Below are 27,962 nucleotides of genomic sequence, written 5' to 3'. Positions count from 1 at the left end.
GCAGGCTCAGGGGCTGACTTGCCAGGGCTGGGAAAGGCAGCAGCCAGAGGGCCCTGGAACTCTCTGTTGGTCACACACCTGGGCCAGGCTGTACAGGCTGATGGGCTGGGGAGGCCTGAGCCCTCTGGGCAGGTGGGCCCCATACCTGTCACAGGATGGGGCCACACGCAGGAGCGTCATGACCACGTCAGCGGGCTGTGCTTCGGTGAGATCCAGCAGGGTCCTGTCCAGCCTGTGCTCGGCAAACTGATTGGCCAGGAGCCACTGGTGGATGTACCTGACCAGGGCGGGCACCTGGAGAAGGCAGGGGAGACTTGGAAAGCTGCCAGAGGGAGGAATGTCCCCAGCTTCCCCAGAGAAGTGCTTCCCTTCCCAGCACACTGCCATGGCCTCAAAGAGTAACAGTGACCAGCGGGAATGGCTTGGTAGACCAAGCAATTGCTGGGAGGATCAAACCCTGGCCACTGGCTGCTTACTTGCTTTGAATTGGAAAAGCCTTCCTCTACGAGCATATCCAGCAGGGCAGCACTGGTCTTGGTTTGGAAGATGTGCGAATATGCTCTGAGCCCAGTGCCCATGGTGCTGGTCTCTTCCTGCCGAATTTTCTTGATGAATTTGCAAACCAGCTGTAGGAGAAGGGCAAGAAGCCAGGGATGTTGCAGGGAATGCACAAAGCACGGTGCCAGAAGGCCCAGCCCAGGTGGGGACGGCTGCAGGTACCTGCGCTGTTCTGCAGAATAGGCCACGGGTGCGTTCCTGCTCTTGTGTGCGCTGCAGGGCTGCACCTGGCAAAGAGCGAGCGCAGCCAGAGGTGAGGGGCTGCGGGAGAGGCCGGAGAACACAGCCCAGCCCTGCGCTCCCCAGGCAGGGACAGCCCCAGGATGGCCCAGGGGATGGAGCACGGCCCCTGCGGGGTGTCTGCCCGGCCCCTCTTCTGTCCTGTCCATGGGAATGGGATGGGATTGGGTGGGATGGGATAAAATGGGAAGGGATGGGATGGAATGGCGCCAAGCTGGCTGCAGGCACCGACCCTGTGGCCCAGCTCTGCCACTCACCCTCCTGCGGCAGCTCAAACCGCACCACCTCTTTGGTTTGATGTGCTGGGACAGCTCCAAGGCCTTCTTCCTCCTCTTCCCCCCAGGCCACCTTGGGCACTTTCAGGGGTCTCTGCTCCATGGTAATGATGGGATTTGTGAGGGCACCTGCAGAAGAGAAGCCTCGGGAAGGCCACGGGTCAACAAGTCCTGTGGTCTGGCCTCGAGGTCAGCTGCAGGAAAAACGCCTCCAAAAGGCTCTGGGTCAGACGGGAACGAGTGCGCTGTGCGGGGGCTCCTCACGGCACGGCTCTGTCCCGTTCTGCCCCGTTGTGCGTTCCCAGCACCCGGCAAGCTTCTATTTCCCACGTGTCACAAAGGGCCCTTGGTCACCGGGTTCCGTTCCATGGCACAGAGACCGTGCTGCAGCGTGCCACCCAGGGCCCTGGCACACACTGCCTTCTGCCCTGGGGCCGCCCCCAGCGCAGCCAAAGTGGCCCAGGCTGGAAGGAATGCCTGGCCCCAGGTGTCTAAGACAGCCCGACAGGATCTTTAGGAAGGGCTCAGACCATCAGCAAACGCTGCCCGCCTCTGCGGGCTCAGTCCTATCCCCATATCTTTCCCTGAGAGCATTTGAATTTCTAAATGAGAATCATTTGAAGGGAGGGGATTTACATTTTCCATTTCAGAGAAGCCTTCTGCCTTCATTAGCCAACACTTCTCTCTTCAAACCAAGACAATTGTTTACCATCTTGCAGATGCGCAGTTCCTGGGGAGCCCTGTTTTACACTAGGGACCTGGAGAACCATTCCCAGCAATTGGGAAAATCCTAGGTGGAACATCCACCCATAGACGAGGTCTCCAAATGTGCCCCAAAATTTGGTCCAGCTCTTCGAGGCCTAAAAGAGCAAGTCCAAGTGACTTGATGATATTTTTAGCCCAGAAAGCCTGATGGCAGCTGATGGCACACTTCACAGTCAGCAGGGGACACAGCTAGGCCAAAGCCCAGACCTCTGCTGGGAGCCTTTCTCCTCAAATACCCTTCAGACAAACCTCCATGCAAGTCAGTTGGGAAAGTTTCTTCAAATGATCCATTTCTGGCACATGACTACACAGGCTTGTGGGAAAGATTCTAAAGCAGCTGCTCTGGAGTCAAAGAGCCAGCACTAAGAGTAGTCCTTGTCATCTCTTTGTAGCTAAATCCCACTTTGGGGGATTTGAGGGAATTTGGAACAAGCTAGAGAGCACACCTCTGAGTTTTTTAGATGATGCCATTGCTTTTTCTTCTCTTCTACATAGACAGGAAGGGTGAGTTTGTCTCACATCTGCACTGCATGGCTCACAAGGCCGCAAGACTTGTAGTTACAAGAGCTTTGAAGGATTTCTTGGCCAAGAAGACACTGCCAACAAGGATATTTATGTTTTGCAGCCAGTCCTTCAATATTTCATCTTAGGGGCTCATGCTACAGTGTAAGCTTCCTTAGCCAATCATGTTATGACACACAAACCTACAGCACTGCATCCTAAGCTTCTCGTTTACCATTGTAACTACTTGTATTTTTTCTAGATCTTCAGCCCTAAAACTCTAAACTTTCCTCCACTTCAACCTTCCTCCCCGTGTCTCTGCTATAATAAACTAGAAATCTTCATTCTCGCTTCTAGCACCTAAGTTTGGAAGGCCTTTCCAAGGTCTCCGATCAAATCCTGTGTTTAATTCTAAGCTTTGCTGACAAGAGCAAAGGTCTGAGATTTCCCTGCATTTGGGTTTCCAACAACACTGATGCTGTTAGTTCCAGAGTGCCCACGATCCCTCTGGCAAGTCAGCTCTGGTAGGAACAAGGCGGCTGCCGGGGGGCTGCTTGTGGCCTCTGACAGCCCATTGCTCAGGGCTTGCCAGCGCCCCAGCCCCTCAGGCTCTGCCCCAGCCCGGCCAAGCTGCCCGGCAGCAGCGCTGCAGCCCCACAGCAGCTCCAGAGCAGCCCCATCCAGAGGCACCTGGGAGCCCTCAGCAAGGCAGCCAGCAGCACCCGGGCAGGAGGACACGGATGGCGCTTCCTGCCTGGCACAGGGCTTGTGGCCATCTCCAGGCACCGCTCTGGCTGGGATGCCCGCAGCTCCGGCCCCTGCCCAGCCGCTCTGTGGGCAGCACAAAGGCTTCAGCAGAACCATCACAGGCCAAGGGCCTTCTGGCCATTTTCCCTTTGCCCACTGCACGCCTGGGCAGCTGGCTGAGCGCAAGCACCCTTTGCCCCCTTCAGGGCCTCACCACCCCTCAGCCTGCTTTGCTGCTGAGCACAAGCTCCCTTTTCACCCTTTCCTGCCTCTTGCCCTGCAGACCCTGGGCAGCAAAGAAAAGCTCCTGGCAGTCTGTGTATCATAACACATTCTAGAATTGAGTTATTTACAATAATCTATAATATATACAAATGTATATTGTGATATATACTCTATATTATTTATTTACAATCTAGATAAAAAAGGGAAAAGAAGAAAAGAAAAATCTTCAAGAAAAGGAAAATTGCTCCTGGCTCAGGTTGCCCCAGCAAAGACAGCCTCCCAGATCAGCTCTCCTCGTCAGTCATCTGGCAGTGCAGCAGCCGAGCCCCGGCAGGCGAGGCCGAGTCCGCCATGCCCTGCACAGCTGATCGTGCAGCCTCCAGATGGTGGAATATTGCCCACGCTGTATTGCCCGGAGGACATGCAGTGTTTCAAGTGCCAGCTGTGACACGGCACTGCTCGTGTCCTCTGTCAGGGGTTCAAGGGCTGCAAGAGAGAGGGACAGAGCCACGGTCAGATCCCAGATCTGCGGGGAGCCGAGGAGAGACCCCTGCCAGGGCCATCCCAGCCGGCTCTGGCCATGGCCAGGAGGGAGCAGGGACCAAGGGCACCGGCCCGAAGCTGCTGGCCACGAATCCCCAAGGTGGCCCTGAAATCTCTGTGTGCTCTGCCCACGCCACCCCATGTCCGCACAAGGAGCAGAGCCCTCTGCAGCCGGGGCAGGGCTTGCAGCTGCCCCGGCAGCCCCCGCTGTCAGCCCGCTGCCCTCACTCACCAGTGCAGATCAGCTGCAGCTCTTGCTGCTGCCCCCTCAGGCGCCGGCCGGCCATGTCTGTGAACACAGAGCCTGTCACGGCCCCAGCGGCACAGCTCCCTGCCAGCAGCGCTGCCGGCGCTGCGGCCACACGGGCTGCTGGCCCGGCAGGGCTCGGCCCGGCCCTTGCCGCACGCTGCCGGCCCAGGGCACGGCTGCCAGAGGGCGGCAGCAGCAATGCCCAGGCCAGGCGGGGCTCCACGGCGCCCCAGGGCACGGCTGGCGCTGCCGGGGCAGCAGGCGGGGCTGGGGCCGAGCTGCGGTGGGCCGGGGAGGGGAGGGGGCAGCCCGGGCTCGGGACTCACTCATGAACCTGATGGCCGCCTCTCGCAGGGACTCCTGTGGGCTCTCCAGGTAGGGCATGGCCCGGCGCAGGTGCTCGGCCGCTCGGATCCTGTCCTCTGCCAGCTGCAGAGAGCGACAGGAGGGAAGGGTTGGCGCGGGCTCAGCCCCTGGGGGCCCGGCGCTGCCTGCGCCCAGCCCCGGCCTCCCCTGCCCGCACAGCCCTGAGGCGCGGCCAGCAGCCGCTGGCCAAGGGCTCCCGAGAGGAGGGGGCAGAGGGCCGGCTGCTGCCCGGGGAGCCGCGGTGCCGCCCCGCAGCCCCGCCGGGCCGGTGCTCCGTGGGCAACAGGCTCGGGCCCACGGGAGCCTGGAGAAGAGCCCGCGCGGCCTCTGCGTGCAGCACCGGGCCGGGGCACAGCTGCCAGCCCTGCACACTGAGCACCGCCTTCAGGGGCCTTCTCCATGGTGAGGCTGGGGCTTGCAGGCCATCCTTACCAGGAGCTTAGTGAACTTTGAGAGTTTCTCTTTCTTCACAGTTTTTTCAAGAGCTTTCCTTTTCAGGAACTTGACCGCACCAAGCAGCGTTTCCCGAGAAGTCTGGAGAGCAGCAGAGATGCAGACATGGCCCCAGAGCCCAAGGCACAGGAGCTGCAGCCTGGAGGAGGCTGCAGTCCAGCAGGCGCAGGGCAGGAGGCAGGCAAGCCCCCTGCCAGGGGGACAGCGGCAGCCCACGAGTCCTCACCTCTGCCACACGCAGATTCTCATTATGGCAATGGAAGAGCAGTGGCAGCAGGCTCTCACACACTTGTGTCATCAGGAGCGTTTTTCCTTCTTCTTCTACAGCAGACATCAAGTTTTGAAAGACAGTCATGGAGAGCTGCTGCACCTGGCTGTCACCCTGTAGAACAGGAAGGCAGCAAGAGCTCAGCAGCAGCTGATTCTGGCCCACATTGGCACAGGCCTGCATCTGCACAGGGCACCAAGTGTCCGGGCAGCAGCCAGTGGCCGTGGCTGGGGGCCTTACAGAGCCTTACGTTGTCAAAGAGTGGCAGGAACACCTTAGCCAGCTCCAGGGCCATGGGGCTGGGTATTGGGGCACCATTATCCAGGAACAGATAGTCCAGCAGCATGGTGGTCACCCTGACCTGCGGGAGCTCCACGAGCCCTTCAGTCAGGCCCCGCATTCTTTCGGCCTGCGTGGAAGGCAAGTTTGTGAAAGGCCACCCTGCTGCCGCAGGGCCCAGAGGCCAAAGGCCTGTCCTGAAGCACTGGGGCAGCTGAAGCGGGAGGCAGGAGAGCTGGGGGCAGCTGCCCCAGCGCCCAAAGCCCAGGCAGGGCCAAGCGACTGCGTTGCCCAGCCCCACGCTGCCTGCACGGCTTCAGCTACTGCCCCCTTCTCACCAGCGGGGAATGGTCCCTGCACGGGAGGAGGACCCTGAGCAGCTGCCTGCCAATGTCTGCACGCTCCCTCCGCAGCTGCCATGACAAGACATCCATGATGCTGTCCCTGCAGTCCCTCAAGTCCAGGCACTCGAGGACCTGAAAGGCCCAGGGCAGTGACGGGGGAGCCGGCCGGCAGGAGCCCGGAGCCGCACAGGGCTGGGCCCATGCAGCAGCACAGGGCATGGGCACCGTCCCAGGCGTCTGTGGCGACGAGAGGGCAGAGAGCTGGGAGGCAGCTCAGCCAGGTCATGCTGGCCTTCAGGCTCACCTCAGCAAGGAATGCCAGGGCAGGGAAATCCCAGTATGGCATCTCTTCACTGAGCATGTCAAGGAGGCAGCATAAGATCCTTTTACACAAGGGCCTGGATGCATGGCACATCTCCCTGCAAGGCAGAAAATGGCATTAAGATCCTGAGACGGGGGGCAGAGGGGGGAAGCCTTTCCCAGCACTGACTCACACGGTTCTTGTCTTTCCCCACCACCCTGCCAGGGGACCTGGGCCCTTTGAGATGTGGCTGCTCCTAGGCAGCCTCCTTTCCCAGCCTTTTCCAGTCTGCTTGGCTGTCCCTCGTCCCTTTGGCCCCAGCCACGGGGACTGTGTGGGACAGCCCATGCACGGGGCACAAATGCCAGGAGCAATGGGGAGAAGGGGGGGTCTCACCCGGCCAGCAGAGCCACGGCAGAGTGGTGGGTATCAACGCAGAGCAGAGTGTCCCAGCCACGCTTGCCTTCCATTGACACCACCACCTGCTCACACTGGAGAAGGCAGAGCAGGGACTGCAGGGTCTGCACTGCAAACCTGTGGGCAGAGAGCAAAGCCCAGGTCACACTGGCAGCACTGGCTCCTTTGCAGGCCATGTGGCAGGGACAGGAGGAGTGGCATGGAGCACCTGTTGGGGCTGGTGGCAAGGACATGCTCTTCCTGGCATTTCTTCCAGAAGGTATCCACCTCCTCTGGCATCTCTTCTGTGCTGAAGAACACTTGGAAGAGCAGATGCACAAACAGGTGGGGGAAATACAGTGTCACTACACGTGGGACACGGGGCTCCTGAAGGATCTTCCACATCACCACGGTTGCCTGCAAGGGACAAAGCCCCCCGAGACAGCGCTCAGTGCCCAGGTGTCTGTGTGGCAGGGCCCGAGCAGGGGAGGGAGAGGCCCGGAGAGACCTTGGCAGGGGAAGCACGGGGCCTGGTGGGCCTGAAGCTGCCCCTGGGCTAGGTTTCAACCCAGCGCCTGAGGCAGGGAGATGCAGTGGGGGAAGGAGGACGGAGAGCTGCTGGAGAGGCAGCCTTGGGGCCAGCAAAGGCCAGTTACAGAAACTCACAGCCAGGGCAAAGACACCCGTTTTGTCCCCATCGGAGGTGCACGTGCTGCACTCTGGCCAGCTCCCCAGCACATCCAGGAGTATCAGCTGCACTGGCTCTGCAGTCCTGGGCGAGCACATGATGGTCTTCCACATGGTGATGGCAGCTCTGCAGGGTTAGAGCTCTGTCTCAGGGCGGGTCTCAGACATGGCACCGTGGCCTGGGCATCCCTAGGGGCCCGGGCTGACCACCGGTGCTGCCTCTGCCCACTGGCCCTTGCCAGCAGCAGCCAGGCAGCCCAGCCCTGTGGGGACAGAGCCCTGAGGGGCAGCAAGGGAGCATGGCAGCAGGCTTGGGGGCTGACGTGCCAGGGCTGGGAAAAGCAGCAGCCAGAGGGCCCTGGAACTCTCTGTTGGTCACACACCTGGGCCAGGCGGTACAGAGTGATGGGCTGGGGAGGCCTGAGCCCTCTGGGCAGGTGGGCCCCATACCTGTCACAGGACGGGGCCACACGCAGGAGCGTCACCACTGCGTCATCCGGGTGTTCTCTGGTGAGATTCAGCAGGGCCTTGTCCAGCCTGTGCTCGGCAGAATCATTGGCCACAAGCCACTGGTGGATGTACCTCACCATGGCGGGCACCTGGAGAAGGCAGGGGAGACTTGGAAAGCTGCCAGAGGGAGTCATGTGCCCTGCTGCCCCAGAAAAGTACTTCCCTTGCCACCACACTGCCATGGCCTCAAGGCTTACAGTAAGCAGCAGGCGTGGCTTGGGAGGCCAAGCAATTGCTGGGAAGTCAGGCCACAGGCTGCTTACTTGCTTTGCACTGGAAGAACCCTCCTCCACAAGCATATTCAGCAGGGCAGCACTGGTGTTGGTTTTGAAGATAGGAGGGTATGCTCTGAGCACAGTGCCCATGATGCTGGTCTCTTCCTCCCGAATCCTCTTCATGAATTTGCCAACCAGCTGTAGCAGAAGGGCAAGAAGCCAGGGATGTTGCATGGAGTGCTGCACACATGGTGCTGGGCTGCGCAGGGACAGCAGGCCCAGTCCAGATGGGGACGGCTGCAGGTACCTGCGCTGTGCTGCGGAATAGGCCACGGGTGCGTTCCTGCTCCTGTGTGCGCTCCAGGGCTGCACCTGGCAAAGAGCGAGCGCAGCCAGAGCTGAGGGGCTGCGGGAGAGGCCGGAGAACACAGCCCAGCCCTGCGCTGCCCAGGCAGGGAATGCCCCGGGATGCTCCAGGGTGATGGAGCATGGCCACTGCGGGGTGTCTGCCCGGCCCCTTTTCTGTCCTGTCCGTGGGCATTTCCCCAGGGGATGGGATGGTATGGGGTGGGATGGGGTGGGATGGGATGGGATGGGATGGGGTGGGATGGGATGGGATGGGGTGGGATGGGGTTGGATGGGATGGGATGGGATGGGATGGGATGGGATGGGATGGGATGGGATGGGATGGGATGGAATGGGGCCAAGTTGGCTGCAGGCTCCAGCCCTTCAGCCCAGCTCTGCCACTCACCCTCCTGCGGTGGAATGAACGGCACCACCTCTTCAATCTCCTGCGCTGGGGTAGCTCCAGGGCCTTCTTCCTCCTCCTTCTCCACCCAGGCCAGCTTGGGCGCTCTCGGGGCTCTCTGCTCCATGGCTGTGCCAGGAGCGCGCCCCAGCAGCGAGCCCAGCCGGTGCCGCTCCTGCAGGGCCTCCTGCGCCTCACCTGCGGGCGGGACGCGGCGGTCAGCGCTCGGCGCGGGGCCAGCAACGGCCCCCGAGCGCCCCTCACCCGCCCCGGGCCGGCCATGGCCAGGCGTTCCATCTTCGGAACGCGGCACGGGAGGCTCGGGGCCGGCGGCCGCGCTGCCGAGCGGCGGAGCTCGGCCCGGGGAAGCCGCAGCGGAGGCGGCGGGAGCGGCCGCGCCGCCTGTGTCCTCCGCGGGCCCCGGGAGGAGCCGGGGCCGGGGCCGGGGCCGGGGCCGTGGTCGGGACTGGAGCCTGCCTCGCGGCCGGGGCCGGGCTCGGGCCAGGCGGAGCCGAAGGGCGGCGGTGCCGCCCCGGCCCCCGGCACCGATGCCCGCCCGGCAGCGCCACCGCCAGCACGGCCAGAGCCGGGCGGAGGCGAGACCGCGGCGGGAAGGCCGGGGCCGGGCACGGGGCAGCCCCGCCCGGGGCCGGGGGCGGGCCGGGGGCATGGCCCGGCCCGGCGGGGGAGAGGGAGGCGGGGAGAGGAGAGGGACGTCGGGCAAGGGACCCCGAGAGAAGGGTGCCCGACAGCAGGAAAGGGAGCGAGAGAGAAAGAAAGAGAATAAGAGAAAGAAAGAGAGAAAACGAATCTGTTTTTGCTGCTTCTTCCGCTGCTGCTGCTGCTGCCGCTGCTGCCGCCGCCGCTGCCGCTGCTGCAACTGAGGCACCGGGGCCGTTCGTCCCCGTGTCCGTTCCCCGCTCGCCCCACGAGCCCCACGTTCGAGCCCCGCGCGCCCCGGGGACAGCCCCTCCGTCTGCCCAAACACGGGAACTTTGCAGCCTTGAGCCCGGATGCAGAGCCCTGACTCCTGCACACTGGCACAGCGATCCCCTCCCTTGCTGCTGGGCATTGTCCTTGCTGAGGGTCAAACGCTGCCGGGCCACCTTCCCTTGGGGTAGGATTCCTACCTGACCCCAGGACTGCATTACCCCCCCAGTGTTGCTTTCCTGTAAAAACAGGGGAAGGAAAACTGTGTGTGGCTCATGGTATTTTAAACCATCTAAAAATCACTAAGTCACAGATCTTAGAGGTGCAGTGCATCTGGAATTACTGGGGTGGAGAAGTAGTGCAACATGGAAAAGGGGAGCATAGAAATTAATAGAGGAAAACATCTTGGATTGTTTGTTTCATTTTCATTTCCCTGCTGGAAAGCTGTTTCAGTTTTCCAGGAATCTTCTCCTGTCTGCTCTTCCCAAGAATCTCTCATGGAGAGCAAGGTCGAGCTTCGGTCACAAGACTTTCCACCAGGAAATTATGCCACTGGTGAAATTTTCATTGTGACTGTTTGTGCTGGTTTAGGGCAAATTTTGGGAGGAAATCTCCAAAAGGGGTCCGTCTAGAAAGCAAGTTCAAGCGGCCTCTCCCCCTACTAGTTCAGGAAAAGACTTCCCTTGAGAAAAGTGAAAAATCCCCAGTTTATTTCACAAGTAAAGTAATCACAAGCATGAAAAATGAATAATATTAAATCCAACCTCTGACAATGCTGAAGAGATAGCAAATTCGGAAAGTCCTTTTTGTGGGTTGTAGTTGGCTCACTCGGTCTCTCCTGAGTCCCTCTGGTGCTGGAATGCAGCGTCCCAGAGCTCGGTGGGCCACAGGTGTGAGCTGCTGCCGGTGTTTGTCTGGGTTTTCAGTCCAGAGCAGGTTTAAACAATTCCAAGAGAAAGGAAAGTCACAGTCCAAAAGAACTTCTCTGCCTAAGCTAGCTAAAACCAATTGCTAGACCTGGGCTGTGAAGGCATCGGGAAATTTCCAAATCTGGGCACTGGCAGTCCCAGCAAACACCAGAGCTTGATGGTGCTGGAGCCAGAACGTGCAAATTTCAAAATTATGGCTTTCTGTGCCAGCAAATCACTGGACTTGGGCTGTGCTGGCACCAGGTATTTTCCAAATCTGGGTACTGGGGCAGCAAACACAAGATGTCGTCGGTGCCAGACCCAGTAGCAGAAATTTGCCGGGTTTTGGCTTTCTGTGCCAGCAAATTGCTGCACTTGGGCTGTGCTGGCACAGGGAAATATCCAGATCTGGGCATGGGCGGTGCCATCAAACACCAGGTCTGGGTGGTGACAGTCTTGGCACCAGGAAATTGCTGCCTTTTGTCTTCTTTTTCTCAAGAATTGCTGCACTTGGGCTGTGTTGGAATAAGAAATGTCCAGACTGGGGTACGGGCAGTGGCAGCAAACACCAGATCTTGGCATTGCCGGTGCTGGCAGCAGCAATTGCCAGATTTTGGCTTTCTTTACCAGAAAATTGCTGGACTTGGCTCTGCCAGAACAAGGGAATTTCCAGATCTGGGCACTGGTGGTGGCAGCAAACACCAGATCTGGGCGGTGCCAGGCCCAGTAATGTTGGAAATGAATTTGTAGAGAATTTTTAAGGCTTGATAGAAGGTTTTTATAGTATGTATACAAATGTCACGATCCATCCTTATGAACGGGTTTTGTGGTAGTTTGTGGGTTGATCTCAGAGTGCAAAAAACACCAATACGGTACAGGGAGTTGCTGCTATAACCAAAACAAATGTACCTTTATTGAATAACCACAGCAAAATGCATTGAGGAGGAACTGGGGGAAAAGTGAAAAATAAGGAAAAAGAGGGAGGAAGAGAAAGGAAGGTATAGAGCTACCAACTGTTTCACTAGGCCAGGACTAGACCCAGAGCTAAGCAAACTCATTCAGCCAGGTGACATTCTGTAACATCAGAAGCTGGCAACCATGAGGACTTGGCTGCCAAAAGGTGACAGTTTGCACTGGGCCCAGAAGTGTTTTTCCCTAAGGCAAGGCAAATTGAAATGTGAAGTTTAAAAGCTTCAAATGACTATGAAAGGAAACTGCAGAATAATTTCTGGAAGGGCATCATTGTCAATGATCATGCAGCCCACCAACAGCTGGAGCTGAATCCAGAATTGCTTCTTCCAGCTGTGCAGGAATTCATTCCACTGGCAAGCAGTGGTCCTTTGGAACAAATGATCCCCTAGCTCTGGGCTGAATGGCACCCAGGCTGCAGTGCAGATTGGAGGAGCCCTTGTCACTCCCAGTGCACTCATCCTTCGGCAAACAAGGTGAAAACAACACAGCTGGAGTGCTGTCCCGGGTAAATATACATACAGGTGACTTTGCCAAAGCAGTGCATCATTTCCCAGTGAAATCCATGACCTCGTCTTACCTATGGAATTGTGACTGAAGACACCTGTGAGCCAGATCTGTGGGAGATTGCAAAGGAGCAAAGCTTTGGGATTTGGGCACACTTCTCTTGGTTTCTTTGCTCAGGCCTTTGGTGAGCACAGAACACACCTAGGTAGAAAACCTTTGACTAGACAGGATCTTTTGGGTCCATTGTCCCCCACACAGGTCAACAGGTGACTCTGTTGTAATGCCAAGTAACAAAGAGCAGCACAAATGACACAAAGAAAACATGGCCAAAGAGGAAGAGGAGAGGCCCAATGAGGAAAGGATGTGGTGGGACACTGGCACACTGAATGAGCTGCACTCCCATAATCTCTAGGCTAGCAGGTCCTGGTCTCACATCCTCCTCTTGGTTTATTTAAATTTTATGTTTTTAATTTACTTTTTTTTCATCGTCAAAATAAAATATATCCAATTAAAAATATGTCACCAAATTTTAAAGATACAATCAAAACACAATAATTCAAAACTACATCTAAAGATCAGAACATATGTACAGCTGTAACTATCAAGCCTAACGCATCAATCCTATTCTACAAACACTCTTCACACAGGCGGCAGCTTCTTCCTGAGCTTGGAGGACAGAGAGCTCTTCTGGACGGGAGGCGAGGACTTTGTGGGTGAGGGAACATCGGAAGTGTCTGGAGAAAACTTCTCGGTAGGACTGTAACCAGCCAGATCTGCAAAATGGAGACACAAAGTTTAACAGAGAGGCAAAGTTTAACAGAGGACACCATGCAAACATAAAGCATCTGAAGCTCTGTATTTCATGGGACACATTTCCTGGAAATGTCCAAACAGCTGCACAGGGAAACATGCTCCTGCTGGCAGACACTGAGGCAGGCCAGGGCAAACCCTGAGCCACTTGCCCAGAGCTGGCACAGGCACAGCCTGGCCTCTGGGCTGCCCTGGGACAGCAGGGAGCCCAGAGCCCTGTGCTCTCCAGGAACGGCTCAGCTGCACATGCACCCTCCTGCTCCTCTGCCTGCCCCACAGCTCAGCAGCCCTACAGCTCCAGGGGCACTGGCAGCAGCACAGCTCATTGCAGGGGCACGTGCAGGGCACAGCTGTTCCCTGGCAATGTGCACAGCCTCTCTGGGCTGCCACAAGACCCTTCCTCCCAGCAGAGATTGGCCCAGCTCCCCCCTCACCTCTGTGTGAGGCTGAGCCATGACTGCCCTTCATCTTGTCCTCCGTCTGGAGCTGCTTCAGGTCCCCCATGCCATGACTAGGAAGGGCAATGGAGAGAGTGGGGGCAGATGCACACCCTTCCTTAGGATTCTGTCATTTTTGGCACAGCTCAAAAGGCAAATCCAGAGGTGTCCAACTCAGCGCTTCCTCAGCCTTCTGGAGAACATCTCGCCTTCACCAGCCCAACATTTTGGAGAGGTTTTCCCGCACGTGTGGAGGCTTGCTGGCAGCACATTCCTTCAGCTGGGTGCCCATCACCTTGCAGAGGGCAGAGGCCAGCTTGGTGGCCACGGTGCGGACGTTGGCACTCCGCACAGGCAGCGCCTTGTTCCCCAGGCAGGGCCAGAGCACGGGCAGGGCGTCGCGCTGGGCGACTTCAGGGCTCCTGGCATGAACCCCCTGCACAAGCACTGCCGGGACAGAGACACAGCTCCTTACCCACCAGCCTCACTGCAAACAAGGATCTACCTCTGCTTCTGCTTCTTGCCAGCCTCTCTGGCCAAGAGCAGCAAAACAGCACCCAGAGCCCCTTGGTCCAGAAACGGGCAAAGCAGCTGATCATCCTGGAAACAGAACCACCCACCCCTCAGCACTAATTGCTCCAACCAGAGCCCTTGTCCCTGTGGCAGACTTCCTACCTTTACTAAATTATTTCACAATCTCTGCATGAACAATGAATGAAATGTCCAATTGCCTTTGATTTCCATTAAGAAGTTGTCTAAACCCGCACTGAAGATTTGGAAATGTACCATAGAGAGGAAATGGAGAGATTTCTAATAAAAGGGATGATTCCATTTTTGTAACTTTGATGTCAAGTGCCAGATGCCTAATCTGGCTCTTCCCTTTGCTCAGTGGCACACAGCAAAAGGCAGGATTAGAACACACCTCAAAACTCCAGCCCACCAGAGATGGCTGCTGCCTGACAGCTGGATGAGAAACATCAGTGACCAGCTGGGGTCTTTGGCAGAATGCTTTTGGGGCTTCCAACAAAGAGCTGTTTCAAACCTCAGGGTGTCTGAGAGAATTACCCAGATCCCATTGCCTTGACATTTGGGCATCTCCACATTTTAATGCCACTTCCCCTCCCAATGTTAATGGCACTTTTTCTTATATGTCCACTGAAATAGGGGCATAGAGAAAGAAAAATGCTACACAGGGGACTGAAATGTAACCAAAACACGAGTGTTTTCTCATACTGTCTCTGAAATCTCTCTGCCCATTTTCTGAACTGAACTGTATCAAACACGGACAAATGTTTACTAGCAACAGGCTCCTTGCAACAGGCAGATTTGGCTAAGAGATGAAAACCTGAAATGCTCTGGAGACCATTCTTATTTTCTGATCGGACAAAATGTTATTTAGCAGCAATTTAGTATTCTGTGGCGGAAGAGACTTGATTTTCTCTATGCTGTTAATCCACCAGCAGACATCAACATTGAAAGAGCTCCTGCAAGTACCCAAAACCAATTCTGCTAAGCAGGAAAGGGTTATGGTACCCATTTTAAAATGGGAATTCATTTGAATTTAAATGCAATTAAAGACATCAGTGACTACTGAATGTGAGGAACAGCTGTCCGGTCCTGCTAAATCTCAGAGAGAACATCTGCTTTTTCTAAAGTAGTCCTAATTTATGGTAATTCCTTTATTTGAAAAAGAGATCAAAAGAACTGCTAAACTAAATGCCCTATTGCTGGAGATCTATATTTTTCAAATGCTCTTTAAAGGGCCTTTGACATTCCCAATCGCTGAACATGCCCTTTTGAGGTTCCTAATGAAGACACAAAGTGTATTAAACCTTGCATTCAAAGATGTTGGAATAATTAGCAGTGGATTTAGCCCCAGTTAAAGCAAGGCTATCAATCATCTTCTCTGCTATATATTGAGATTTTTTTTTATTTTTTTTTTTTTATTTTTTTTTTTTATGGTGGACAAGACCGTGTCCATGCACTGAGCTGTGGTGCGGAACAGGGTCTCATAGCTAGGCCGCGGAGCTGGGCTGCGGAGCTGTGTCGCGGAGCCAGGCCTCGTAGCTGGGCCGTGGAGCTGTGCCACGGAGCCGGGCCTCGTAGCTGGGCCGTGGAGCTGTGCCGCGGAACTGTGCCGCGGAGCCGGGCCTTCGAGCTGGGCCGCGGAGTTGTGCTGCGGAGCTGTGCCGCGGAGCCGTGCCGCGGAGCCGGACCTCGGAGCTGGGCCGCGGAGTTGTGCTGCAGAACTGTGCCGCGGAGCCGGGCCTTGAAGTTGGGCCGTGGAGCTGTGCCGTGGAGCTGTGCTGTGGAGCCGTGCCGCGGAGCTAGGCTGTGCAGCTGTGCCGCGGAGCTGTGCTGTGGAGGTGAGCTTTGGAGCTCTGCTGCGGAATTGTGTTGTGGAGCTGTACTGTTGAGCTGCGCTTTGCTCCCTTCCCTGCATTCTGCATCCCTCGAAGAGTCTCTGTTACTACCTTAGCAGCTCTGCGGTGCCGACTTGCTGCTGGAGAACTCCTGGAACTCTGAAACCCCGGATTTCTAAATCCTTGAATTCCAAATCTCTGCATTCTTAAATCCCTGGACTCCTGTAACCTCGGATTTTGGAATCCTTGGATTCCTAAACTCTCGGATTTCCTGAATCCCCGGATTCCTGAACCTCTGGATTTTGAATCCCCTGCCGTCTGGTTGTTTCTGAGGTGTTTGTTAACAATGGTTTCTACAAGATCAAAAGCTGTGGCTGGTATAAGTGATCAAGTTGGGCCCTCCAAAAAGGACGTGAGCGTACAGACCCACCCCTGCCCAGAATGTTTGAGTTTATTGGTGGCATCAGGGAGTGCTGTGGAGGAGAACTGCTTACGTTGTGAACAAGTGAATGACCTCCTTCTAATGGTGGCTGAGCTTAGGGAAGAAGTTGAAAGATTAAGGAGTATAAGGGAAAGTGAAAGGGAGATAGACTGGTGGAGTTCAGCACTATCATCTTTAAGGGAGGTTACTAATCAAGAGACTGAGGACTTATATGCCTCCCATTCTCAGATGACAGAAGGGCATTTGGTGGACGAAGAGGAGTGGAAATGGGTCCCTGTGCGGGGTGGTAAAAATGAAAAGACTTGCCCCCCTCCATCATCCAGCCAAGTACCACTACAAAACAGGTATGAGATATTGGATCCAGAGATACAACTAGATGGTTTAGGAGAGAATTGTCTGCCTAGCGAACCTCCTAATTATGTTTCACCTGCAACACGAATTATTACCTCTAGTACCAAGAAGAAAAGAAGGGTAATCGTCGTAGGTGATTCCCTCCTGAAAGGAACTGAAGGCCCTATATGTCGACCAGACCCATCCCACAGGGAAGTTTGTTGCCTCCCTGGGGCCCGGGTACAAAATATTACTGAGAGACTTCCTACATTGATTCAGCCCTCTGATTATTATCCACTGCTGATACTTCAGGCTGGCAGTGATGAGATCGAGAAGAGGAGCATTAAGGCAATCAGGAAGGACTTTAAGGTACTGGGTCAGGTAATTGGCAAGGCAGGAGCACAGGTAGTGATGTGCTCAGTCCCTCTGGTGGCGGAGGATAATGATGAAAGAAATAGAAGAATCCGTATCATTAACAAGTGGCTTAAGGGTTGATGTCATCGACATAAGTTTGGATTTTATGATCATGGCGAAACTTTTACAGCATCTTCTTTGCTGGAATCAGATGGGGTACACCTCTCCGTTAAGGGCAAAAGGATTTTAGCTCATGAACTGGCAGACCTCATTGAGCGAGCTTTAAACTAAGCTTGAAGGGGGAAGGGGAACCAGCTGAGCTAACTGGAAACAGGCCCAAGAATTGTAAGCGTAAGATAGGGGTGAACTCAGTTGCCCAGATGAGGTGCATGTATACCGATGCACACAGTTTGGGCAATAAACAAGAAGAGCTGGAGGCCATGGTACAACTGCAAAGCTATGATGTAGTTGCCATCACGGAAACGTGGTGGGATGACTCATATAACTGGAGTACTACATTGGTTGGATACAGACTCTTCAGGAGAGATAGAAAAGGAAGAAGAGGAGGTGGCGTAGCTCTTTATGTTAAGCAAACCTTCGATGCCATTGAAATTGAAACAAAGGAAGAAGGTGTTGAATGTTTATGGATAAGAATCAAGGGGAAGGTCAACAACGCAGACATCATATTGGGAGTCTGTTATCGTCCACCCGATCAAGAAGAAGAAGTAGACGATTTATTCTATAAGCAGTTGTGCAATGTTTCTAGATCATCAACCCTTGTTCTTGTTGGTGATTTTAATCTACCAGATATCTGCTGGGAATTTAATACAGCAGTAAAGAGGCAATCCAGAAAATTCTTAGAATCTATGGAAGATAACTTTTTGTTACAGCTGGTAGATGAACCCACCAGGGAAGGGACTACATTAGATCTGTTATTTACAAATAGGGATGGGCTGGTGGGAGATGTGAGGGTTGGAGGTCGTTTGGGGCAGAGTGACCATGAATTAATAGAGTTTTCAATACTTGGCGATATTAGGAAGAGCACCAGTACAACTCGTACATTGGAGGGCTGACTTTGGCCTGTTTAAGAGATTAATTCAGAGCGTCCCTTGGGAAGCTGCCCTTAAAAATAAAGGAGTTCAGGAAGGGTGGGCTTACTTCAAGGCAGAGATCTTGAGGGCGCAGGAACAAACCATTCCTGTATGCCGAAAGATCAGTCAACGGGGCAAACGTCCAGCCTGGCTGGGAAAGGAGATCTTGGAGGAGCTTAGGAATAAAAAGAGGACATATCAGAGTTGGAAAAAGGGTCAGGTCTCCAAGGAAGTATTCAAGAGGGCTGCTAGAGTATGCAGGAAAAAAATTAGGGAGGCCAAAGCTCAGTTTGAACTCAGGATAGCGACTGTTGTTAAGGATAATAAAAAATGTTTTTATAAATATATTAATAGTAGGAAGAAAGGTAGGACCAGCCTTTGTTCCTTACTGGACAAAGGTGGGAAGTTAGTATTTGCAGACGAGGAGAAGGCAGAAGTGTTCAATGCCTATTTTGCCTCGGTTTTTAATGGGAAGATGACTTGCCCTCAAGACTCCCGTCCGTCTAGGCTGGTCGTTGGTTTTAGGGAACAGAATGGCCCCCACATTATCCAAGAGGAGGCTGTTATAGAACTATTGAAATCCTTGGATATTCATAAATCTATGGGACCAGATGGGATCCACCCTAGGGTAATGAGAGAGCTGGCAAATGAGATTGCAAAGCCACTCTCTATCATTTACCAACAGTCATGGATCACTGGTGAGATTCCGGATGACTGGAAGCTGGCCAATGTGATACCCATTCACAAAAAGGGTGCAAAGGAAGATCCTGGCAATTATAGACCAGTCAGCCTGACCTCTATACCTGGCAAAATAATGGAACAGTTTATATTATGTGCCATCATGCAAAATTTGCAGGACGGCCAGGGTATCAGACCCAGCCAGCACGGATTTAGAAGGGGTAGATCATGTCTGACTAACCTGATCACCTTTTATGATCAGGTAACCCGGCTATTGGATGCAGGGAAGGCTGTAGATGTTGTTTTTCTGGATTTCAGCAAGGCCTTCGACACTGTTTCCCATAGCATACTCCTGGACAAACTCGCTGGCCGTGGTCTGGATAGGAATACCCTTTGCTGGGTTCAGAACTGGCTGGATGGCCGGGCCCAGAGAGTGGTGGTGAATGGTGTCACATCCAGCTGGCGACCAGTCACCAGTGGTGTCCCTCAGGGGTCTGTGTTGGGGCCAGTTTTGTTCAACATTTTTATTGACGATATGGATGAGGGCTTAGAGTCTTTTATTAGTAAATTCGCTGATGACACTAAATTGGGAGAGAGTGTAGATCTGCTTGAGGGGTGTAGGGCTCTCCAGAGAGATTTGGAAAGGTTAGATGCATGGGCAGAATCAAACGGGATGAACTTCAATAAGTCCAAGTGCCGAGTACTGCACTTCGGCCACAATAACCCCCTGTACCGATAGAAGCTGGGGACGGAATGGCTGGATAGTGCCCAGGTGGAAAGGGACCTGGGGGTGCTGGTTGACAGTCGATTAAATATGAGCCAGCAGTGTGCCCAGGTAGCCAAGAGGGCCAATGCCATCCTGGCCAGTATCAGAAATGGAGTGGCCAGCAGGAGCAGAGAGGTCATTCTTCCCCTGTACTCGGCACTGGTGAGGCCTCACTTGGAGTATTGTATCCAGTTCTGGGCCCCTCACTTTAGGAGGGACATCGAGTTACTTGAGCGTGTCCAGAGGAGGGCAACGAGACTAATAAGGGGCTTGGAGCACAAGCCATACGAAGAGCGACTGAGGGAGCTGGGGTTGTTCAGCCTGGAGAAAAGGAGACTCAGGGGCGACCTCATCGCTCTCTACAACTTCCTGAAGGGTGGCTGTGGTGAGCTGGGGGTCGGCCTCTTTCTCTGGGCAACAACAGATAGAACAAGAGGACACAGTCTCAAGCTGCGTCAAGCGAGATGTAAGTTAGAATTAAGAAGCAAATATTTCACAGTAAGAGTGGTCAGATACTGGAATCATTTACCCAGTGAGGTGGTGGAGTCATCATCCCTTGAAGAATTCAAAAAAAGACTGGATGGGGCACTTGCTGCCATGATCTAGTGAACAGTTAGAACATCGACTGGACTTGATGATCTTATAGGTCTCTTCCAGTCTTGAACTTCTGTGATTCTGTGATTCTGTGAGATTATCCTTTTTCCATTCCTTGGCTATTGCTGACACAGCAAGCTCCTCTGAGGAATCAATTATCAGCTGCATTTGTAGCATTTTGGACAGCGCTGACACAGGCAGACACTGTTTGCACACCCTGAAAGGCTCAGTCCAAGGCCACTCTGGCAGCACAGGCAGGGAGCCTCAGCACTCTGCTTCTGTCCCTGTGCCCCAGAGGCTGCCTTGCACTAAACCCGTGCCTCTGGTACCTCTGTTGAGTTCTGGCCTAAGCTGTGACCCCCAGGCTCTGCACGGTTCAGCCTCAGAACTTTCCAAGAGAAAAACAAGAATTCTGTGAGTACAAAACAAACTGATGCCCTGAAACAACATTGGCCACCATTTCCCCTCAAAGATCACAGATGTCCCTGAGCTCCCCAGAGAGGAGCCAGCTGGGGCATTTTTAGCCCTCCCTTTGCTGGAGGTGGTTCTGAGATGCCCCAGTGAGAGCTCAGCCCCAGGCCGAGCGCTGCCCCCATCTCAGGTGCTGCCCAGCTCTGCAGCAGCCAGGGAAAACCTGCCAAACCCACCTGCCTTGGCTATGGGGCAGCAGGGACAAGCTCAGCACCTCCTGGTTTGGAGGAGCTGCTCTGCTGTCTGCTCACAGGCATTCCCTGTAAATGCTCCCTGGGAAGAGCTCTGGGCTCAGAAGGGGAGGCCATACCTGTGATATGCTCGGTGACATCCAGCAGGGCTTGGCCACTCAGGTGATTCCATTGGTAGCTGAACTCTTTCAGCAGGGACACTTTATCTACAAGGGAAACACATGTTTCTGCTCACTTTTCTCAGGTCATAGGAGAAAGGACAGGGCCAACCCCATTTTATAAAATCAAGCACATTTCTGCAGATGTTTGAATCCTATTCTTCTTTCCTTCCAGCATACTTGGCAGGGTTTTAAATTCCAGAAGAAAAGCTATCCTTTCACATTTGTAAATCCAAAGTTGTCTGCTGTAGCAGGAGCTGTGTTAAAACATTTCACATCAGGGACCTCAAGAGTTCAGTCACGTGGAAGCAGTGGAAAGGTTTTGCATCCCAGAGCAAAAAGGAAGAGCCCCATACTTGGGACACAGAAAGGCACTGAGTCAGACAGTTCCTGAGATCACAGAGCAGCTGGGGAGGAGAAAGTGGAAACTCCTCTTGAAGACCTGCCTCTTCAACACTCCTTTGTTCCGGCATGTTCCCTCAATACGGAATTTTTAGAGCAGACATAAATCTGTGTGGCAAAGGAATTTAGAGCAGCCCTTGCCTATGTAGTTAATTGCTGTGGCCATCTTGCCCCATGCAAAACAACAGGTGGAACAAGGCATCATTGACAGCTGTGTTTATACCTCTTTGTTCTAAAGAAATGAACTTGGCGAATCACAAGTTCCCCTTTGAACATAGAAGACAAAGAAGAAAAGTGGAAAATAGGCAGCTAATGCCTCTAATGTAGAGCCTCCCAGGTGGCTGCTCTGCAGAAGCTCTGATGGGTCAGTGTCCCTTCATGCCAACAGCAAAGCTGTTCATTTGGGAAGTCAGACGGGGCCCAAGCAAACTCCAAGCCCCCTTTGCCTCTGAACTGTAGCAGAGCTGCAGTCCAGGACTTGCTCTTCAGACAAGCAGCACAGAGCCAAGGGCTCCTGGGCCTGTTGATAAATGCTGATCCCATTCCAGCCTGTTGGGGATGGTGCATAAGGACTGCACCTGCACAGCCTCTGGTGGGTGTCAGCTGCAGTGTTCCACAGACAAGAGCAGCTGCCAAGGCACTCAGCGCTCTCTTGTGCAGGAGAGACAGAGATGAAGCTGAGGAGAGTCCCTGCCAGGGCTCAGCCTTACCCAAATGAGCAATGGATTCTCCCAGTGCTTTCACAGCTGCCCCACGAACCCTGGGATCCTTTGAGTTCAGGTTCTTTGTTATTCCCTCCACCAAACCAATGATCACCGGGTTCAAGGCATCTTTCAGTGCTCCTGTGATTTCAGCCAGCACATCCAGTGCCCTCTGCTTCACTTTCTTGTGGCTGTCAGATATTCTCAAGACAAAATATTCAAAAATCTGTGAAGAGAACAAGCAACGTGAAGGCTGGATTCAAATGTCCTTGTTTGAAGAGTGGATGTAGAAGTCAGCAATGTCAAAGATGAAAGTGATTCTTTCTGTCAGGTCAGCACTCGCCTGCACAATTTCACTGTTTCCTGGGGGCAACTCACTGGAATGGTGGCACAACCTCATGCTGGTTGAACGATTTTCTTCTGTTTTTAAGAGGTTTGGCTGGGGACAGAATAGTTCCTATGGTATTTCTCTCCATCTATAAATCATTAAATTAATTCCATTTATTAATGCTAAAGAGTACATTGGCTTTGAATGGAAGCAGATGTTTACAATGCCGGTTTTCTATACAGTTGCCTCAAGTACTGAGGGCAATTATGATTTTGCCAAAACTATGGCTGGAGGAGATCTAAGTTTTCTTTTGTTTGTCTCAGAGCCAGTGTCTGGGGAAGTGCAGGGCTCTGATCAACTCTTCCAGGATCCAGACCATTTCTCTAAGTAACAGGTAGACTTCTGAAATGTCATGTGCTGTACAGCTCTCATTAGAGCAGGTTCAGTCCCTTGACAGCCTCATTATCAGGCCCCTTTTGCTGGAAAAATGGAAAAAGCAGCTACTGGGAGGAGAAGGCAGAGATGAGTCCTTAGCTGTTTTCCTCCTTTTCCAAAGAGAAAAACAGACCCCCAAGAAGGGAGAGCACTGTCTTTACCAAGAGGAATAGGAACAAGGATGGAAATGAGTAGCCAGAGCTGTGCCTGTGTAAGACAAGATGGAGTATATAGAAGTGTTCTTATAAAAAGCAATTGGGTTTAAACCAACCCAGCCTGATACTTCTCTTCCCTATGCAAACCCATTTTTGGTCTAGAGAACAATTGCCATGCTTTCAGGGGCTGGATTCCCTTCACTTCACCCAGCTGGGAGTAGGAGAGAGCAGCAGTTACATCAGCAGAAAATTCTGCCATCATCTGATGAACAGCATCAATAGGCACCTGCCAGACAAATACAGCTGGACTGAAATAACTTGTCCTGAACTTGTCTGGGTAAGAGGGACCAGAGTGTCCCAAACAGCCAGGACAGAGTGCCAAGACACACTGAATTAACTTTGCTGCTACAGGCTTAGGAAAGGAGCTAAAGGAAAGGAGCAGTGAAGATACCCTACATACTTGGGCAATGTTAGTGGAGATGAGCTGGGGGCTGTTTTGCACAGGTCTAGGAGGAGTTCCACTCCTTCCATCCGTGCCTGAAACTCCTTGGCTTCCAGGAGATGGTAAAGCTTCTGGAGCAGCTCTGTTTCTTCCACAGCTGGAGGTGACGTGACCTGGGCTTTTGCACAGGGTAGGAGGTGTCCATCAGAGGGAGATTTCACCCTGGAAAATAAAACCAAATGAGGACCTGTTGGTTATAATTATCGTAGCATGGCATCCCCGTCGAGGAAATAATTAGCATTGACTCCATGATTCCAGAAGGCTGATCAATTGCTATGCTATGCTATGATACAGACAGACCAGATTGGTCAATTGAATCCAAAACACCATCACCAGTGGCCAATTAAGAAATTACCCTTTGGTAAACAAATCTCCATATCACATTCCACATATTCACAACAACAGGTGCAGCAAGTGAAGATAAGAATTGTTTCTCACTCTTTTCTCTGATCTTCTAACATCCTTCCCCAGGACAATGCCTGGCAAAGTTGTGCCTGCTGCTCTCTATGGAGACAGCTGCAGCCACAGACAATACCTTCAGTTAATTGTGAGCAAAACATCTTGAGCAGCTTTCCTAATCATGTGATTTCAAGCTGGAAAATCATGAGGCTCTGAAGAACAACCTGGACCTCAAGATAATCATTACGGCAGACAATCTGCAAGTGACATTCTCACCAGTGCTCACTCAGGAAAACCAAGGATGAGATGCACCCGATCTATCTTCAGATGGCTGCCAGGGCACACAGGTCACTTTGCTTTGTGGAGAAAGAGAGACACTACTGCCTAGTTTAAATGCCTCCTCATATGGGACGTGTGTGTCTTAGAATAAGGGAACTCATCACTCTGGAGAAGTGTCTCTACAACCAGGCATGACAATCTGGAAAAGTAGCTCAGATGCATCTGAACAGATAAACAGGGCCATATTTGAAGGATTCAGAAAATCAGTAAGAGAGATAAAAACAAAAGCCAGACATCCCAGAACTACGCTCACATTTCATTTGCTTCCCTGGAGACCAGATGCACAGCTTCACAACCCCACTGGGAACAATTCTCCTGATCAACCTTTCTCTTCCAAGAGCACAGGAAGATGGTAGCTATGCTACTAAGGCATGTGGTCACTTTCCTGCCACTGCTGAGCAGGACAGAGCTAAATAAACCCCCTCTGCTATCAGAGGAGAACAGGTACAAGTAGCTCTGCAACTGCCATGAAGAGACAGCAAGGAGCAAATTCCTGTCTTAAATGCTGATTGCAGCACAGGGGGCAATAAACAAAACATGTTGTCCACCAAGCAAATTACATGAAGGACAAGAATATCAAGGCATAAAGTCCACATTCAGACACCCGTTGACTGAAGTTGTTCAGGAATTGCCTTGCTACTTACTACTCAAACTTGGTACTGTTTAAAGGAAAGAACCATGATTCAGCCAGGCCAAACCTCACAGATGAGAACTGCATCTTTGTGGAACGGCATCTTGCTTCCAGACTGAGATTTCTCATCAAAACACCCATCTGAAAATGACTCCACTCAGATGAAAAAAAAGCCCTGTTTTATAGGGGCCTGAGTAAATATATGTATGGCAGTAAAAGATCTCTGTATTGTATAAGTGACCCTGCCCTGATTCTAGTTATTGTAAATGGGCTGCAGCTGTGATGTCCTTAATTGGGCAGCAGCTTTGGCCTGTGGAGGTAGCTGGGATAAAAGGGGGTGAGGCATTCAGGGAGGGCTGCAGAGGAGCCCTGGCTGGGAAGCAACAACAGCACTGCTGTGAAGAGCTGCTGTGAGAAAACCACCCAGACGGTATGAGACTCTGGAAATATGATACACAACAATATGATTACAACACTGTTTGAATTTACTTGTCCCAAGTAAGGCAGCAGAAACTTGGCCCTCTCCCAGCCTCCACAACAGTGCCCTTGCCACTGAACTGGATCGTCTGAGCTGCAGCCAATGGGTGTCTTTTTGTCTCTCCATTTCTGTGGACACCCCTCCAGAGAAGTTGTGTTCAGCACAATGCAGAAGTAGACATTTTTTATCCTAGAGCATTTGTAGGGAAAGGAAACAATCTGTGGCATTGGTCATCTCTGCCAGAAAGTTTTTCCTGAGGAAGAGACATGTAAAGCCTGTCATGTGCTTTGTCACATCTAAGAAAAGTGCTCAGTACTGTTTGCTAGCAGACAATGTGGCCTGGGGCTCCTTTGAGCCATCGTTCCTCTCCTTCACCGGCTCCTTGACAGATGGGCCTTCAGCCTTCTGGTTTTCCATCCCCTACAATGACATAGAGAAACCTCCTCAATCTTTAGAATATAAAACAGGAAATTCCCTGTTGAAAACACAAGTTAGAACCAGGATCACTGCTACCAAGGCTTAGGGAAACATTTCCTAACTTACAGATGGAAACAGACCAGAGATTCAGTGATGCCAGCTCTTTGTTTTCAATAGCCCAAGGCAGGTTATGGGTGCTACCAGACTGAGCAGCAGTCTAAAATCCCAAATTCCTTAGTCTTGACCATAAATGGGAGTAATGCAAACTGGTAGGCAACAAGCGTTTGTAAAGCAATCAACAGAATAAATTGGACTCTTTTGGGGGGGTTGGCCCATTGTGTTGGAAGTCAGTTTGGTTCAACACTCACTCTCCTTGCTCCTGCACAAAGGCAGGCTCCCTTCTGTAATGTCGATACCAAAATATAAAATTCTCCCCCAAACAACCAAAGGATTTTTCACTCGATGCTGCTGAATTCACCAAGCTTCTTCCAGCTCCACAGGGCTGGACAGCAGGGCAGTATTCCCAAAAGACAGACAGTCATTGTAGTAACTAGGATTGACTTGGATATCTTTTGTAAATTTGGGAATTTTCTTGGCACTACTACTTCCAGTGTCCTTTGCAAAGACTCTGTTATCTTCAGAAGCACAATTCTCACTTAATTGCTTTACAGGGGGCAGAGTAGGGAGAGCATGGTGGGGGCTTACACTTAAATGTAAACCCATTTTCTCCTCTTTCCCTTTCCTCTTTGTGACCGATATTGAAAATATGCAAAACCCCACTTTTTCCCTAAGAATATCAGTTCCTTTGTGGTCTGCAGATGAACAGGCTGAGGATTAACAGCTCATTCCCAGGAGCAAAATGATTCAGCAGAAGAGGAATGAGCTAAAGACAGATTGGGTATCTTTGATTTCATATTAGCAGAGGCAATACTTGCACAAAGGAGACATTTCTCCTGCCAAGCACTTACTTTCTTCTTATTTCTTGTCAGAATATCTTCCAGGTCACGGGGGGAAAGAGATTGTTCCAAAAGCATTTTAAATTGTTGATGATTGAGCAACATCTTCACCATCTCCTGTCCATAATGCCTAAGGAAGGAAGGCAGGAAGGAAGGAAACAAAAGGAAAGTGAACAAACACAGGAAGAGTGTTAACAGAAGGGGCTGATCCCTTAAACTCATCAGGTGCAATCCCTGCACGAGAAGGCATTACCTACTCAACAAAGAGGGAGATTTACCTCACTGGACACTGCACAGTGCTGTCAGCTGAACACAAGAGGCAAAAGGAGAATATGGGGCAACAGAAAAATACCATTTCACTCTGAAACTGGGGATGTGCTTCTGTGGCATTAAAGGATCCCAGGGAACAAGCATAAAACATCTGCTTTTTTGTCAAAGCTTATTAGCAATGTCTTGCTAATAAGTAATTTGCCTTTCTTTAACTGGCAGGGAAGCCAGGACAAAACACCTCATGCATCCTATTGATTATTCTATATTATGTGTATGCACAGGGACAGCTAGTTGCTCTGCTAGTTGCTCTTGGCAGCTATTAATTGGAATTTCATCACCAAAGGAAGGGGATTTTGGTGGTTTGGGTTGATTTTGCTACTAGGAAACCAGAGTTTTCTTCAAGAAGAAATGTGGAGCTCACTGAGCCACAGATAACACCATTCTAGAAATCTGCAGAACAGGTTTAGAAAGACTGAATATGTTGGCTAAAGACCCCTGATATATTTCTAGGCAAGTCAGAAGTTAATGAGAAATGGATGTTTGGGATCCTTCAGTGATGAACATCAGCCAACACTTTGTCTTTTTCTTGTGCACCTAAGTGCAAACAAAAGTGTTGGACTGGCTGATCTGAGATCTTCTGATCTCAGTAAAGAATCCTTCAAGCCACAGGAAAAAGGTGGCAATGTTCCTTTTTGCTGGCCAACCTCGGGTTTCCCAGCACAGCCATTTGCCCAGGCAGCCCAGAGCAGTGGTCACAGTGCCAAGGCTGACAGAGCTCAAGAAGAGTTTGGACAATGCTCTCAAGCACATGGAGTGACCCTTGGGGTCACTGCACATGGCCAGGGGATGGACTTGATGATCCTGATGGGCCCCTTCCAACTCAGCATATTCCATGATTCTATGGCCCTTATTCACACCATGAGGTAACTTCATATTCCCTTTAGTTTCCACTCTTGTGTGTTTTCACCTTTATAGCCAGACACAAAGCGGTTTTCCTGTTTTGGGAGGTGAAATGAAGATCATTACCTTGTGTCCTTGTGACAGTCCTGAGCAAGCTTCCCTGCCACGTGTGGCAGCCTCTCAGCCCTGGGGGTGCCTGCGAGCTGGGTGACTCCAATTCTCTCCACCAGGGACAGGAGGAGTTGGGCCGCACACTCGCGCACCGGGGCGGGGCGGCTGCTGGGGAGGAGAGAGCAAACCCTGGGCACAGGGACAAGGAGCAGCGGCAGCGCCGGCCTTGGCCAGAGCTGCTCCCTGCCCTTGCTGGGGGAAGGAGCCT

The 27,962-nt window shown here is 52.5% G+C and overlaps 2 protein-coding genes across 2 annotated transcripts in view; both read left to right on the top strand.

The window, feature by feature from the left end:
- The window catches only part of LOC131570330 (zinc finger protein 271-like), a 294,337-nt gene that overhangs the window by 103,452 nt on the left and 162,923 nt on the right, over positions 1-27,962 (top strand). The gene's annotated exons all lie outside the window — the stretch shown is intronic.
- The window catches only part of LOC131570425 (serine/threonine-protein kinase PAK 3-like), a 38,479-nt gene continuing 26,458 nt past the window's right edge, over positions 15,942-27,962 (top strand). The window contains 2 exon segments of the mRNA XM_058822786.1: positions 15,942-16,013; positions 16,680-16,736. Of these exon segments, the coding sequence (XP_058678769.1) occupies positions 15,942-16,013; positions 16,680-16,736 (129 nt within the window).

This window comes from Ammospiza caudacuta, chromosome 34 (genome assembly GCF_027887145.1).
Source record: "Ammospiza caudacuta isolate bAmmCau1 chromosome 34, bAmmCau1.pri, whole genome shotgun sequence".
Taxonomy (NCBI): Eukaryota; Metazoa; Chordata; class Aves; order Passeriformes; family Passerellidae; genus Ammospiza; species Ammospiza caudacuta.
This window is presented reverse-complemented; position numbering and strand designations above follow the sequence as displayed.